The sequence below is a fragment of the Myotis daubentonii genome, chromosome 17 (genome assembly GCF_963259705.1).
Source record: "Myotis daubentonii chromosome 17, mMyoDau2.1, whole genome shotgun sequence".
Taxonomy (NCBI): domain Eukaryota; kingdom Metazoa; phylum Chordata; class Mammalia; order Chiroptera; family Vespertilionidae; genus Myotis; species Myotis daubentonii.
This window is the reverse complement of record NC_081856.1, coordinates 34565408-34582156: the sequence shown is the minus strand read 5'-3', so window position 1 is coordinate 34582156 and position 16749 is coordinate 34565408. Positions and strand designations below refer to the sequence as shown.

The following is a 16749-nucleotide window of genomic DNA, read 5'->3' as shown; positions in this document are numbered from 1 at the left end:
TTCCTCACAGAAGCTCTGATGCATCTCTTCTCCTCAAGCTGTCTTTTCCTACCAAAAAAATAACACCCAGCACCATAATCCATACAAAAACTTTCCACAGCAGTTTAAGTATGATTTAGTGTTCAACTTTCTTTTTTTCTAGAATTAGGACTTGCTAAAATCTCGTCTGCAAATGAAATTTTTTAACAGCTTATCTCAAAACTCCTTTCTTTTGTATTTTAGTCTTTACTAGAATTTCAGTAAAAAGTTGTGCAATATTTTAGAATTCTAAACATAAAACACATATGAGTCCTCCTAGTAATTCTAATAATCAACAGTCTAACGAAGTCTAAGAATCACAATGAAGCAAGAAGTTCTACAATAAGTTTGTTTTTCTATTATTCCTTATTTACACAGATTCTCTCTAAAAGGACTCAGTTAAATTCTAATTGGAATGTGGCATTTTTAATTTAATTGGAATATTTTTAGGTTAACTGAGGAATACACAAAAACTTAATTATATCATTCTTTTTTTCTTTCAAAATATTTCTTAATTTTATCAAATTGATATTTGATATTTAAATCATCGAATATCAATTAATTGAGCTTTTATGAGTTTAAATTATGGAAATATCAATTAATTGATATTTGATGATTTAAATTGTGCAGAGATACATAAAGAAGTGTAAGAGGGAATATTAAAGTATAGGGGATTTCAAGCTATTCCCTTATTTTGTGCTTTTAAAAAAATCTAATTTTTAAAAATGATTTTCCTTTGTTATCTGCTATATTTTCTAGAACTGTCTACTTACTCTCTGGCTGTTTTGGGCTATCGAATGCATTTTGTTTTGTGCATAATTGCTCTTAAAATGCCAACATATAAAATACAAAAAAATGTGATGGTGTAAAATAAATCTAAATAATTGAGTCCTTAAATTTGTTCACGTATGACTGAGTTACAAAATGCTCATTTCCTATTACCATGTGAGTTAAAAAAAAATCTGTGTAAGATGATTATTTAAGTGTATTTATGAGTTGGATATAAGAAAAATAAGGCTTTTCCTCCTAATTGTGCTGAATTTGCTTGTGCTGAATATTATGAGAAATACCATAATAAATAAGCTATGGAACCTTCTCTCAAGTTGCTTATAGTGCAAGAAGGAGAATACGTAAAGAAATAAGATTTTGAGTACAGAGAACATACTTTGCTCAAAATGTATTATAAATTGAAGATGACACTAATTCTAAAATATTTAAGCTAAAAGGTTTGATATTATAGTTTAATGTAAAAAAGTTAACGATGAGATTGTGAAACGAAGATGAGATAGCAGGTTTTCTCACTATTTTTATTGCAAAAGTGGTACATCCTTCTAACTTTTTCTCAGATCCAGTAGAAAAGTAATATGTATCTTAATATTCTGGAGTGTAACTTGAGGATTCGAGAACAGAGCATAGAGACTGAAGGCAGAGATTTGGAAGTATGAACAAAGCAGCTACAAATCCTTAGATCATCAAATTCAAAACTAATATTCTTTTAGAATACATGAACTGAATAAAAAGTCAAAGCTTTGAAAGTCAAGCATAAGTTCCAATAAAATGTTCTTTCTTAGAAGAAATAACCATTGAAGAGGCAAGATCAATATGGGCCATTTAAAATGTAGACTCTAAATCACTCTTTAAATATTAAAAGCAGTGGATAACTGCATTTATATAGTAGAGATCAGGGTTTTTCAAGAGCTTCAATTCTTAACTTGGATCTTAGAACCATTGAAAATCTAATAAAATGATGGACCTGCCCCTCAGGGGAAAATAATTATCATTTAAATAGGATCATTGTATATTTTTTGGAGGTTCATTGACCTGTGAAATCATAGACTCTTATATATAACCAATTCTAGAATATTGTTCTTACTTAATGATACTAATGCCCATTTATAACCATTTTTTATGCTTGCATAAAATTTTAATTGTTCTTTAATTCATACCTATACAGACTGGTGGGCTGGGCTGCCAGAAGTATCGATTTTCTACCTGAATGCAGGTTATTCTTTCCTCTCCTTGAAGCTCATATCCTGGGTCACATTGAAAGACAACAGTGTCCCCAGGTTCTCGTCCATCCCCATTTCGAGTTCCATTCATGGGAACACCCGGATCACGACATGCAGTGGCAACAGAACCTATCAAAAGACAGCAACAAACCTTTAGTTTTGATGGTATCATAATCAAGTCTAATTTCCAGGAAGTACAGTTTAGTACCTTCCATATAGCTATGTGCTTTTTGAAAATTACCTTTAAAAAATAATACAGCCTTTTTCATGCCTGCACAATACATGCTCTAAAATATTTTTGTTAAGTAACTTGTGTGTTAAATTATTTCAAGAAGGGACATGGCATTCCAGTAGCTAAATAATAGATTTACTCAAAATTGTTAGACGCTCTGTGAAAGACACTATGAAGAGTTTGAAAAGAAAGATACAGGCTGGGAAAACATGTTTGCATGAAATATACTCCACAAAGTACTCATATCTAAAATAAATAAAGAACTCTTGACACTCAGCTATGAGAAAGATATAATGCAGAAGAAATGATAAAAAAAATGACAAAACAACAATCCAGTTACAAAATAAGCAAAAAACATTTCAATGAAGAGGATTCCAGATGGCACATGGAAAGATGTTCAACATCATTAGCCATTAGGGAAATGCAAATTAAAACCATAATGAGCTTTCACTACATACCTATCAGATTGGCTAAAGTAAAAAAAATATATAGATAATACCAAATGCTGGCAAAATTCTGGAGAATATTGTATTACTTATACATTCATTGCTGGTGGTCATGTAAAATGGTACAGCCACTCTGAAAAGAAGTATGGCAGTTTCTTGCAAAATAAAACATGTGTTTAACATACAACCCAATAATTGCACACTTGCACATTTACCCTAGATAAATAAAAACTATGTTCACATAAAAACATAAACAAGATGTTCATAGCAGCTTTATTTATAGTAGTTGAAAACTAGGAACAACCCAAGTGCCTTTCAAAGGGTGAATAATTAAACTAACTGTGGGAAATTCATACTGGTATCATACAACAGAGGTGGGCAAAAGTAGGTTTCCAGTTGTGAGTACACAAAACAGCTTACTTTTGTATTATTACTTTTAATTAATCATTGTGTGTTCCATATTAACAACTATAAACTTACTTTTGCCCACCCCTGTATTACTCAGCAATAAAAAAAAAAAAAGGTGATACACATGACAACTTGGGTGGATCTGAAGGGAATTTACCTGAGTGAAAAAATACAATACCAAAAGGTTATATACTGTTTCACTTAATCTATGTAACATTCTTGAAATGACAACATTATGGGGTCAGACACAGGTTAGTAGTTATCAGGGATGGTAGGGATAGAAGATGGAGGGGGATGACTGTGGCTACAAAAGAGTACCATAAGAGACTATTGTCATGAACTGTACTGTATCTTGATGTACTGGTGGTGGTCTCACAAGTCTACACAGAGCTAACTAAACACAAACAATTATATGTAAAACTTATAAAATCTAAGTAAGATTGGTGGATTGTATGCCAAGTTTATGGTTGTGATATAGTTGTTATAGTTATGCAAAAAGTTGTCATTGGGGTAAGCTGGGTGAACAGTATATAGGATCTGTCTTTATTATTTCTTACAATTGCAGGTAAATCTAAAATGATCCAAAAATGTTTTTTAAAAAGTTTAATCATATCAGTAGAGGAGAGAAGTATGAGACCATAGGAAAGTAACCACAGTATTTTCTATACACAGTAAGTGGCACATTTAATTATGGAGTTAGCTCCAATTATTCAGGTTAAAGGAACAAAATATTATTTAGAATTATCACAAAGTAGATTTACCCTAAAGCATATGCCAATTACGTATCAAGACAAAGAAGCTATTAAAATTTCCATTTAAGCTGTTCTTAAATTATATTTACAAATGTAGGATTCAGCACTTGAACAAATTACTTTTATAAGTTGTGTATTAAAGTAATGAGATAAATTGCTGGATTACAGACACATAACTGATATTCACTCATTCATTTACTTTCTGACTTAAAATTTTCCAGCTGTGCTAGTCATACAAAGAAGAAACAAGCAGATGCAAGTAGAACTGAACATATATCTGGTACTAACAGATTCTATTGCATACATTCCTATTTTGTAGGTAGGTAGATATATAGACAGAAAGATAGATAGTCAATGGATTAATCAATCTGTTAAATGTTGAACTCATATTAGAGAATATCAAGGGTAGTGAGATAGGATCTTGATTCCAATTTCCACATGAGTTTGTTCTGTATAATCATCTGTGTTCCTTGGCAGAGTATCCATCACGTGTTTTTGTAAAATGCTTTTGTGATAAACTCAGTCATGATGTTTTTCTTGAAGCGCTCTGGGATGGTTTCCACTAAAGCTGATCTATAGATTGCTTTTGCAATATGTAAGTGGAAAGTGATGTTCTACACACAGATTTACATTTAAGATGCTTTTATTGAAAAGAAGTGACAAAAATGTGAAATGTGCTATTAAACTGAAGTTCAGCTTTTAAATTGAAAAATAAAAATAATATAAAAATATGAGAAAAATTCATTTTTTGAGACTTCCCATGTGCTGGACTATGTGTCTGCAAGAAACTTAAACCTTATTAATTTTCTCAAAAGCAAAAATATACATATAACAAAGTTACAAAAGCATACTGAAAGTATTCAATGTAATCATGTCTTAGGTGAATTTGAGGGGGAAATATGTTTTTACTTTTCTGTCAGATTTTCTGTGCTTAAATATTTAATGTGAAACCAAGTAGCTATAATAACATGTATAATATGCAAAATGACAGCTAATATATGTAAAAATATGCATTTCCTTTTGGGTTTCATTTATTTGAAGAAAGAGAGGTAGTTGACTCTGTTGTTCCTTTTTCTCTTAATTAATAAACAAATTAGTAGTAAGATTTTAAGACACAATGGATAATGATAGGGTTTAATGAAAGACCAAAGAAGTTTTTTCTTCTTGCCATTATTTGAATTCTAAAAGCAATTAGTTAAATACACACAGGAATAATTACTTGGTGTAAATACTATTGTCTTATTTTCTTTTTTTGTTGAAATTTTGATCAGCATAACTGTTATGTTCTGTGTTTGTGGGTAGACAAAATTGTAATAATTTTAGAGTCAACCATTCTTGTTTTCTGTATCAAATAGAAACTGTCGCCATTGAAAAAAATAAGTACTAGTAACCATCTAAGGAGCCATGTTATCTCTCCTTGGGAATTAGGAGTGAAATAATCTCACATAATTATATTCTTAATTTAAAAAGCAATTATATGATGTTGGAACTTAATAAAGTATTATTCACATGTGTAAACTAGATTAATAATTTTTATTTAATACTTATTTTTTCACATAGGTGGTAATATTATTAATATTACATTTTGATTTGCTTTAATCTGGATAACCTGAGGATGTTTTCAGTTCAAAACAGTACTGAGAATTACAGAATATGAGTGAGTTCTCACCATTGTAACAACTCATTGATATCATAAATACACTTCAAACTTCTCATTTTACATTTGTTTCTATCTAATTTAGAGTATAATTTTATTGGAAATATGCACTTTACCTAATAATAGATTTTACAATCTATATAGGTTGTAAATCTGTATAGGTTTCAACTAAATTATAGATGACAGTTTGAACTATTATTCAGATATAATGACTAAATTACCATCATGGTGACCACAGGCAAATCAACATTCCAGTTTTATTATTGCATCACTTTGTATAACAAAAAAATATATTAAAATCACTTATAAGTTCTTGTGGCTCCTTCCTGTTCAGTAAGTCAACTCTGGTATAAACTTCTTCTTCTTCTTTTTTTTAAACTCAAGACCTTTCAAAGAAGAAACACCTTGAATTTCATACTGTTGAATAAGTGATATTATCAAAAGCAGGAGAAACTAGGTTTTAGACTCTATTGTAGTAAGAAAGGAAGGTTGACCAGGTTGTATAAATGTCCTGAATTTTAGCGGCCTCATCTATAAAATTGGCAGAGTAATATTTTACCTGCCTGACTTATCATCAGATAAAATCCTAAAGTTCTATTCTAACAACTGTATTGAATAATTTTTAAGAAATATAAATTCTGAAATAAATATTTTAAACCAGTATATTTTACTATTCATTGCATAGTTTGTCTGAAGATGAAGTAGTTTTATATATTTTTGCAATATCAGGAGACCAGAAAAGTCGTAGCCCAAATTTGATATTCACAAGGCCTTGCATTCCTCTCTTCTGATTCTGTATTGACTAAGAAATGACACTATATTCTAGATTTCTATAAGGAAATCAGTTTGGGTAATGCGAATACTTAACCTGGAAGGAAATCCCATCCAGAGTCAGATCAATCAGAAAACATTTGAAATGCAGATGGTAACCTAGAGGTGGATTTCACCCTGGAGAATTTTGACCTTGATTGAGCCCTTGCTTTGTACAAGATCCATCAATTTTATAAAGAATGTTCAACATCATTATGAGGCCTATATTCTGCCAGCTACCCAGTAATGTGGCTATCTTTAGAATTTCATTATGTTTCTAAGGATACACTTAATGATATGGCAAGTCAGGTGAGAGTAAATGGCAGCATGACCGAGTCATTTCCATCAACTCAGGAGGGAAACGAAGCAAAAGGGATGCAAAAGAAACCTCAAAGTCAATGTTGTAATATACTTCCAAGTATACAAGAATCTCTTTCATTAAAGACATGTTTATTAACTTATTTCACCAGAAAAGTGTTTACTGACAATAAACCAGGTATTATACATAATATTGGAGATATATTTTAATATGAGAAAACATCTCCCTACTTTCATTATTATGCTCCAACTAGTGAGGGTAAAATTACTGATATAATTTTTGTGGTATCAAAAGGCATGTTAGGCCCTGGCTAATGTGGTTGGTTGTGGTCCTATGCACTGAAAAGTTGCGAGTTTGAATCCTGGTCAGGGTACCAGATTGCAGGTACACCAATAGGGGTGTTCAGGAGGCAGCTGATCAATGTTTCTCTCTCTCCCCACCTCTCCCTCACATTTCCTCTCTCTCTCAAAATCAACTAAAATATATTTTTTAAAAATGTGTATGTTAGTTTGAAGACTGTCAAAATGACCTATACAGAAAACTTATTTCATATCTAAAAATTATAAAAGATAATATACATAAAGGTCTAATTTGAGCTAGAATTCTAATACTTGGAGATCACAGAATATCAAAATCAAAGAAAAACACATAAAATGCTTTTACATTATTTCTGATAGGCAGTACATAAACAGCATGAGTGTGCTTTTAAGTTTACATTATTATTTTTCTTCTATCCAATCAGATTCATTTAACATTTACTAAGTACTAAGTACTAAGTATAGGACCAAGCTTTAGGGATACAAATATCAACAGATTAACATTCTTGACCTTCAAAGTAACACAATCTAAGAGAAACAGCAGATGTGTACATGGCTTTAATATAATAAAACTAGAGGCCTGGTGCATGAATTTTTGCATGGGTGGGGTCCAGCTGGCCAGCCCTGATTGGCCAATGGGGGGGGGAAGGAGGGGCCATGGGCAATTGACCAGCCAGCCCCACCCCCTGGTCAAACTTCTGGTAGAGGGGACAATTTACATCTTAGCCTTTCATTATATAGGATGGGTATTAAAATCAGGTGACATTTTGCCATTCGAACTGAAAAATTCTGGGAATGAAATGGAAGCTAAAATAATTTTAATTATGTAATAAAAATATGTAATTACTAACAGAATTGGTAATATATTGATGAACACTTCGAAATAGTTCTCTATACAAAAGCCATTTTAAAAATAAAATAATTTCTAAAATAATACCACATACTATTATTACTTGTACACAACAAAACTCATGCTTTATCTGAATTACCTAAACATTAAAAATAATGAAAGCAAAATAATTATTTGTAGTACAACCAATTTTAAAATTTGTTTCTTAGGCGTATTTAGTGCCTTTTTACTTTCTGAGGAATTGTTTTCCCCATATTCTTATTTTATTAATATTGTCATAGGTGTTTTTAATACATTTTAAATTGTTGGTATGTGTGAATGATGTCTCTATGGGCCATACTATTTTTAATTAAGAAAAGACTTAATTTGTAGGTACTGAGGTATCTAAATTTAGGGCTATTTTTTTTAATGTTGGAATATTTTTATTTAGATATTTTACAACAGCAATGTGTACTAGTATATAATTCAGCTTAAATATTTTCACAGACACTGAATGTTTACTTTTCAGAATACCTTTTGTTGACAATTTTTATGGTAACATTATCATTGTAATTCGCTAGTTAACACTAATTCGTAAAGAAAGCAAAGGGAAGTCAGTTACTGTCAGTATGGTCACCTGGAAGCTTCACCATAAAGCTACAGCTTCACACAGCATTGTTCCTCCAAGAGGATTAACACCCCTCCCTTCCCCCAACTGGTACTGGACTGTTGGGGGAAGAAGGGAGAGATAAGCACGTGTTCAGTAGAAGTCAGGGTGGCCCAGGTGCGGTACTTGCCTGTCAGTCTAGCCTGGGGAACAATGGATTGGCTAGGGGATGGCTCCCATCAGAAGTGTGTGGACTATTGAAAAGTTCTTTGGTTAGTTTAAAGAAGCTCCTGGTTAAAATTCCCAGAAGAAGAGTTCCCTCTCTCTTGTTTGCTCTTGTGCTCTTGTTCTTGCTTTTTCTCTCGTTTGCTCTTGCTCTGTGACCTGGACTCACCTGTGAGCTCACCTGTTCTCTCTCCATAGCCATGTGGCCTTAGCAGCTGCATGGCCCAGGGCTGTGTGGACCCCATGTGCCATGTACTACAGCTGGGAACACAAACCCAGAGAGCCAAATGCTGGGCTGGACTGGACTTTAATACGAAGCAGAAACTATGGCCTGTGGCCTTTATTCTGGCCCTGCTGAAGGTACTGTTGCAATTTTTCCATGGCGGGATGGACAGAGATGGGACCTTGGAGGGGACCTCCTTTAATTTTACATCATCAATAAAGCTTTCCAGGAAACCCTATCCTCCTGTGGGAGCCTTAGGAAATTCATTTCCTCACAGCACCCCAAGAACTCCACTTCCACCGGTAACAATAACGATTTTACTATTAACAGTGACAAGTCAGTATTTCACATTTTGATAGCAGCCTTCAACATAAAAGCAAAGTACCATGCAAACATTCTCATTTGTGTTATTGATGGCTTAGATTAATAGAGCTCCTTTCTGTCAAAGAGGTCAATAATCTCTACATCAAGCATGTCAAACTCACAGCCCGCGGGCCGCATGCTGTCCACAGTGGATATTTTTGCAGCCCAGCCAATATAACAGCGTGAGCAGTTACTTACAGTTATGAAAGGAAATAAGTCTCCTATCAGATCCAGAATTACTGACATTCACCTTGGGTCAGTTTTGAAAGTAATCACTGCGAACAAGATTTCCTCCGAAGTGGGAGAGATAGTAGCAGAGAAGAGATGCCGAGTGTCAGGAAGAAAACATTAATTTTATCATTGCTCTTCTTTTTTTTTTTATACTATACTTTTCAAAGTAAACCTACATTTCTATGGAAATTGAAGCTCTTTTTTTTTTTGCGGTCCACATAAACTTAAACCTTGTATATTTGGCCCATGTTAGCCTTTGAGTTTGACATTCTTGCTCTATATGAACTATGTTTTGTATCACACAGTTTTTTGTTGTTGTTTTTTTAAAATTATGCTGCTTTCTATATTATTTTATACTAGAGGCGCGATGCACGAAATTCATGCAAGAGTAGGCCTTCCTTCCCCTGGCTGCTGGCACCGGCTTCCCTCTGGCACCCAGGACCCGGCTTCGTCCGGAAGGTCGTCCAGAAGGATGTCCGGAAGGATGTCTGGTATAATTAGCATAGTATGCTTTTATTATTATAGATTAGTTTCAGGTGTACAGCATAATGGTCAGACAATTACATAATTTACAAAGAGATTCTTCAATAATTCTAGTACCTACATGTCACCATACATAGTTACTACAATTTTATTCACTATATTCCCTATGCTGTTTTTTACATACCTGGGAGTATTTTTAACTATCAATTTGAACTTCTTAATCCCTTCACCTTTTTCACCCAGCCCAATCACCCCTCCCCTCTGGCAACCATCAGTTTATTCTCTCTATCGACGAGTCTGTTTCTGTCTTGTTTGTTCATTTATTTTGGTTTTTAGATTCCACATATAAGTGAAATCATATGGTGTTTGTCTTTCTCTGTCTAACTTATTTCACTTAGCATAATATCCTCTAGGTCCATCCATTTTGTTGCAATACACACACACACACACACACACACACATATAATATAATATAAACTAAAATAACTTGTAAATGTAATGAAACAATTATTCTAGGTTCTTTCCCGCTATATTATTGGTCTTAGTTTCAACTTTTGCAAGGATAAGTTTGTTTGATATTTTTGTTGATCTCTGCTTGGGATCTTCCTGACAGACCCTTCGGGTGAACGAACTAACTTTCCTTTTAGACATTTTGGGGGAATCAGCTTTCTTAAACTTGCACTTTAAAAAATACTACTGCTGCTATAAATATCTGTTGCAAAATAATCTTTAAAATACTTCTATGATAAAATAAATAGTTGTGGTTTTACCCCATAAAGTAACAAATACACTTATGCAAGAGCATTCAGACTATACTGTCAAATTAAAAAAAAATGACAACAGCCAACACACCAGTAGCTATCCAATATGAATGAATAAAAATCATACCTGCCCAGCAAGTGTGGCTCAGTGGTTGAGCATCAACCTATGAACCAGGAGGTCAAGGTTAGATTCCTGGTCAGGGCACATGCCTGGGTTTCAGGCTCAATCCCCAGTAGGGGGAGTGCAGGAGGCAGCCAATCAATGATTATCTCTCATCATCAATGTTTCTGTGCTTCTCTCTCTCTCTCTCTCTGAAATCAGTAAAAATGATTTTTTTAAAAAAATCATGCCTAGTTTTTGTCAGATCAGCAAATAATATATTTTTTGGTGTGCCACAGAATTTTAGTAACTAGTTTATTTGTGCCACGAGATGAAAAGTTTGAAAATTACAGCTCCAGAGCTCTACAGCACATCTGCTGAGCCTCTATTTCTATGCACAATTCGCACTAATTCTGCCAATTCATGGCCTGACAGCTTTAGGTAGCTTTCAAACAGTAGCACAGACTAGGAGATAACTTGCTTTTACAGTACTAAATAGCTGGCAGGCCAGCAGCATCTAAAGCGTCTCCCACTACCACCCAGGATCAGAATGGGTTAGGTGTTCCCATTTGAGAATAGTTCATTTCATCTACAAACGCCCTGAATGCTGTCCCTGAAAGGCAAGTGTGAATAACCTATCATCTAGAAAAGACTGAGAAACAGAGAGGAGTTATTAGTTTTTGTCTTTCATGTATTATAATTACTCTGAGCACTGCAAACGTATCTCACACACTACTGGGTGAGACTGAATACAAAGTAGAGAACTAATAAGTATGTTTAGGCTATTTTAACAGAACTATTAATAATGATACTTGGTTTTTTAAAAGAAATGGAAAATACAGGCCATATGCCAAACCAGTCAGGATGCCAGGACAACAGGCATAAGCCAGGATGTCTAGGGCAAACTGGGACATATGACCATTCTGAGATGACATGCGCACAGTGTCACAGCACTGCAGATATGGTAGTGATTAAGCAGGCGTTCATTAGTACTAGCAGTATCATTTGACCTGGGCTTTGGACAATGATTAAGAATTTATAGATCTTGAACGTGGGCATAAGTGTTCCAGGAATATGGAAGAGAGTTTGCAAAAGCAGCAGAAATGTGAAAAGACACGCCGTGGTGTTAATGACTGGATGCATGTACATGAATAATTAGGGATGAAGCTGGCAGGTAGTTGGGACACAGATTGTGAAGGATTTCAATGTAATCCGAAAGTTTTGAGCTTATGACCATGTGGCAATTAAAGAATTTTAAATAGAGAAGTGATGCCAGGTGGAAATGTAGAAATACTACACTAATGAAGTAAGTGGCTGGTAGACTGTTCCAGAAATGCAGGCAGCAATAATGAGGATAGGGATAAAGGCAGGGGCTGGGAGACATCAACGTCTCATGATTAAGGATCCATTTCCTTGAGAATTTTTAAACAGCATTTTTGTATTACCCAGCAGGGGTAGATTCTTAACAGAGAGGTCAAAGACTGAAGAGCACAGAAAATACCCTGTCAAAATCAACTATTCTGTGGGCAAACGACAGCACGATACTCAGAGATGTCCTCCCTGTGGAACTACAGTGAGACAAGCAGATTACAATTTAAGCAGCAGATAGAGAGGCTGACTGCTGAGACCAAGGACACCACGTAGGACAGCGTGAGGTGCGATGTCAGGCTTAAGCAGCTCTGATTAAGCTAAAGTGCCTTGCAGACTCTAATACCGAGAAGCACAACCACAGACGACAAAGAATGAATTGCTCGTGGAATAGAAGACATGAGGCTGCTGGTAGTGGCTTGATGATGATTATGAAGTTGGTATGTGACCTACATTTCAGTTTAGTTCACTTTGTACCAAGTTCAGTGAAATACATTTCATTGGTTGCATTTTGTCACTTAAGACTGATCTGCTACTATGCCAGACTCTTTTTCTTTTTTTCTTTATTATTTGACACTCAATAAACCACAGTTATTTGCTCAGAACAGGAATGCACATGGTGAGGAGAATGAGGATAGAATAAAAGTCTGACAATTAAATGACACATCATGATTTGGCAACAACTTTCCTGATTTATGCCTGTTGTCCAGCTTAATTTTTAAGCTTTTACTCTCAAAAAATTATCTTAGATTAGTAAAATAAACTATATAACCATCCCAAACATGACCTTGTTCTTTATAAAGATTTAGGGAGACAAAGGAACCCAAACTATCTTTGGGGAGCAAATGTCACATAATTCAAATATCTTCAGAACAATGAATTGTTAAACCATTTATTCTCATCTTTATTTGGAAATAAATCACAGCTGGTGCCTGGGGCATGGGCTTGACTATGTTTAATAAAGGAAGGTCAGAAAATGTTTTAAAAGAGATATTTTATAAACATTAAAATGTTTAATTAAGAGGTCAGAAAATATTTTTAGAGAGAGGTCTTGGTGCTGAGTCTGTAAGAATGAGCAATACTGAAGCATAAGAGAGCAGACAGAGAAACTTTTAAGGTGGCAGAAGGTTTAGACACAGAAACAGTACAGCGTGTGTGTGTGTGTGTGTGTGGTGTGTGTGTGTGTGTGTGTGTGTGTGTGTGGTGTGTGTGTGTGTGTGTGTGTGTGTGTATTTGTGAAACTAAGATTTGCCTCACTGAAAGGGAAGATGCAACTGAGAAAATTGGTGATAAATATGTTTAGAATATGATCCTTAAAGAACAAATGAACAAATAAACCAATGAGTAACATGAGATAGATTTATCCAGGGAAGAGGACTTTAGCAAGGGCCCTAACAGGGCAAACTGACCTACAAGCCAAATTTGACCTAAAGTAGTGGTTTATTGGCCTATATAGTCTGTTAACATTCCTTTAAGTGTAGCTGTTTTCCTTGAAAATTAGATGACTTTACACAAAATTACCTATTTCAAGTTCCACTTTAACCCGTCTTGCTACAGGACAAAATGACTATAACGAGGAAGGGCAGCTGACCTTGTAAGTGGGTTGTATACACTCCAGCTTTCTCACTCCTCCTTTCTGTTTCACTTGTATGAATCACCTGCCTTTCAAGTGTGACCGTAGATGTGGTGCTTGGGAGCATAATCAGGAGCACAGCTGATTACATAGTAGAACTTCATTGTGACTAATAATATATAAGTAAAAGCTTCCTATTTCCTCTAGCATATTAATACATGTATCTAAATAATAATGACAGCATGCCCAGCCAGCATGGCTCAGTGGTTGAGAGTCGACCTATGAACCAGGAGGTGACGGTTCAATTCCTGGTCAGGGCACATGCCTGGATTGTGGACTTGTTCCCCACTATGGGGTGTGCAGGAGGCAGCGAATCAATGATTCTCTCTCATCATTGATTTTCTATCTCTCTCTCTCTTGCTCCCTTCCTCTCTGAAATCAATAAAAATATACTTAAAATAAATAATGACAGCACAATAATAATAACTACCAAGCATATGCTATGCTCCAGACATAGTGTAGAGTTCCTTGCAAACACATATGGATTTGAGTCACAGCTCCAGGCTTGATAGCAGTTGACCTTGAACAAATTAACTCACTCTCTAAACCTCTGAGTATTTATTTGGAAAGTGGGTGACGTATCATATGTCATATTGCTTTTGAGAGGATTAAATGAATGAGATCATGTATATAAAACACTTAACCTGGTTCTTGACATACAAATAAGAACTCATTCATTAAAATAATATTTTCAAATTTGAAATCTGGGCGCTTGTTAAGCTGTGTAAGCATGAGTTACAGAAGACCTACCACCAAGAGACTAATTTTCAATGACTGATGATTTTCACAATATATTAACCCTCAAAGGATTTTTACTTTAATGGGTAGGTTTTCAGTCTCAGATCAGTAGTACAAATTTCTATGCATCTTAAAAAGGATATTATGAAGGTTTAGTAAAGATCTGGTATTATGCACATTGTTTCGATAACTTTAATATGCTGACAAATATAATAAATGTAAAGATGCATTGCTAATTTTACAGAAAAATCTGCACTAAAAATTCCCTGAAACTCATATGAAACAGCCTGTTTCCCTTAACACATGGACTTGGCATTCACAAACACTATCCTGAGGCATTTATAACATGAGTGTTTTCAGATATTTAATCACAATAACCATTTAAGTGTAAAACATTATATATTCCTAACTTAAGGTAAAGGAAAGGAGAACTGGTAGTTTCCAAACTAAAATTAGAACTGAAATTGGACAGCAGTCATGAATAGTTCTCTGATAAATTGTCCCTAACTTCAAAAAAAGAGATAACTAGTAGAGAACAAAAGACATAAAAATGAAACATGTTTGGTGTTTTATAATTAGAAGCCATTTCTGTTCACCAATTACACAAAAATTTTCTTATTTTTCATACTTTTTTCAAAAGATATATGAATTTAAATTACAAATTTACAAATATTGACTCTTCTATACTGATTTACACCTTTCATACAAGCTTGGCATATATACAATACAAAACAATTGTTTTCTGTTAGTTAATTATGTCAAACAACTGTGTTCCCTGAACAAAAAGTCCACCAATTGTTTAAATGTATTAACCAGTCACTTATCTAAAGCAATATATTTTGTGGAGAGTCAAAATTCCTTCAAGCTTTCTCCATTTTTTCAAAGGATTTCAATTTGACATTTATTCATATAATGATAATAGTGCATTGGGCACCATCTCCTCAATACCAAGTACTGTGCACATGTAACCATGCTACATCTTAATAACTTATTTATGGGATGAGCATTATTATTCCTATGTGAATTAGAAAACTCAGCCTCAGGTGATAAGGTAAGGTGCCCAGTTAGTAAGGAGCTGGGGTTTAATTCAGGGCCATTTGAAGAATACTGGTTTGCACTCTTTTTATAGATGACCTTGGAAATTTGGATAGATGTCTAATAATAAAAATTTTAAAACAGATACAATGAAAAAATCCATCAGATAATAATTGTAAAGTGACAATGTGTGTTGGCAATATAAAAATAGCAATTAAATTTTTTAAGTTTTCATCTATTTTCCTCCAGACAATAAAACAAAATTCCTTTGACAGAACAATATATATTTAGTCGAAAAACAACAACACACACATACAGACGAGTGATGAACACAGGTAATTACTTATGCATGGTATTTTCTTGTTATAGGAAATTTTTAATTTAAAAGTAGATCTAAACTAGTTTGTTAAATATATCTGTGAATATAAAATTAAACATTTAAAATTTTTAAAATGTAAATCTATATTGCAAGCTTTTGTAATGTAATTATTTCATTTGCTGAATCATTATAACACCACCTATATTTTAAGGAAAATCGGTTTGCCAATTGAGGATACAGTCTCAACGATTCATATATTGACTCAAAGTTAATTGCATTTCTCTTTTCCAAATATATTTTACTTTAACTGCAGATTAAGAAGATCCAATAAGAACATTTAAAATCATAAACGTTTTGAGCAGTAAAGTTAACAGAACTATTTGAATAGCATTTCTCATTTGCTTTTAAGAAATAAAATAGTAACTCACTTGAAAACTGAATTGCAAATCCAGATTTGCTGATATAAAAATCCGTGTCAAACTGGATGGTTACAATATTGAGGGTGCTATGGATTCCTTCAGGAATAAGAGATCCACTAATTTCCTTTAAAAGCATTTCATTTTCTGGTGGACCATCCCAAACTCGGAGTATATCATGTGATGCTTCCGTATCGAAAGCAAGAAACTGTAGGCTGTGGAAGAAACATATATCTGTTTGATAAGTTTAAGTACAGATTCTGTTTTAAATAAAAAATATAACACATATGCATCTTTGCTCTTACTCATTACTAGAGGCCCATTGCATAAAATTTGTGCACTCAGGGGGTGGGAATCCCTCAGCCCAGGTTACAAGAGGGCGCAGGCCAGGCCGAGGAACCCCACCAATACACAATTGAGGCTGGGGAGGGACACGGGAAGTTGGCCAGC

General features: G+C 34.2%; 1 protein-coding gene across 2 annotated transcripts in view; it reads right to left on the bottom strand.

Annotated features, from left to right (window-relative positions):
- CSMD3 (CUB and Sushi multiple domains 3) overlaps positions 1 to 16749 on the bottom strand; it is an 886927-nt gene that overhangs the window by 242332 nt on the left and 627846 nt on the right. For both annotated transcript variants that reach the window (XM_059671887.1, XM_059671888.1), the window contains 2 exons: positions 16312 to 16514; positions 1965 to 2156 (listed from right to left, as the gene is read on the bottom strand). In XM_059671887.1, the coding sequence (XP_059527870.1) occupies positions 1965 to 2156; positions 16312 to 16514 (395 nt within the window). The remainder of the gene's footprint in view (positions 1 to 1964; positions 2157 to 16311; positions 16515 to 16749) is intronic.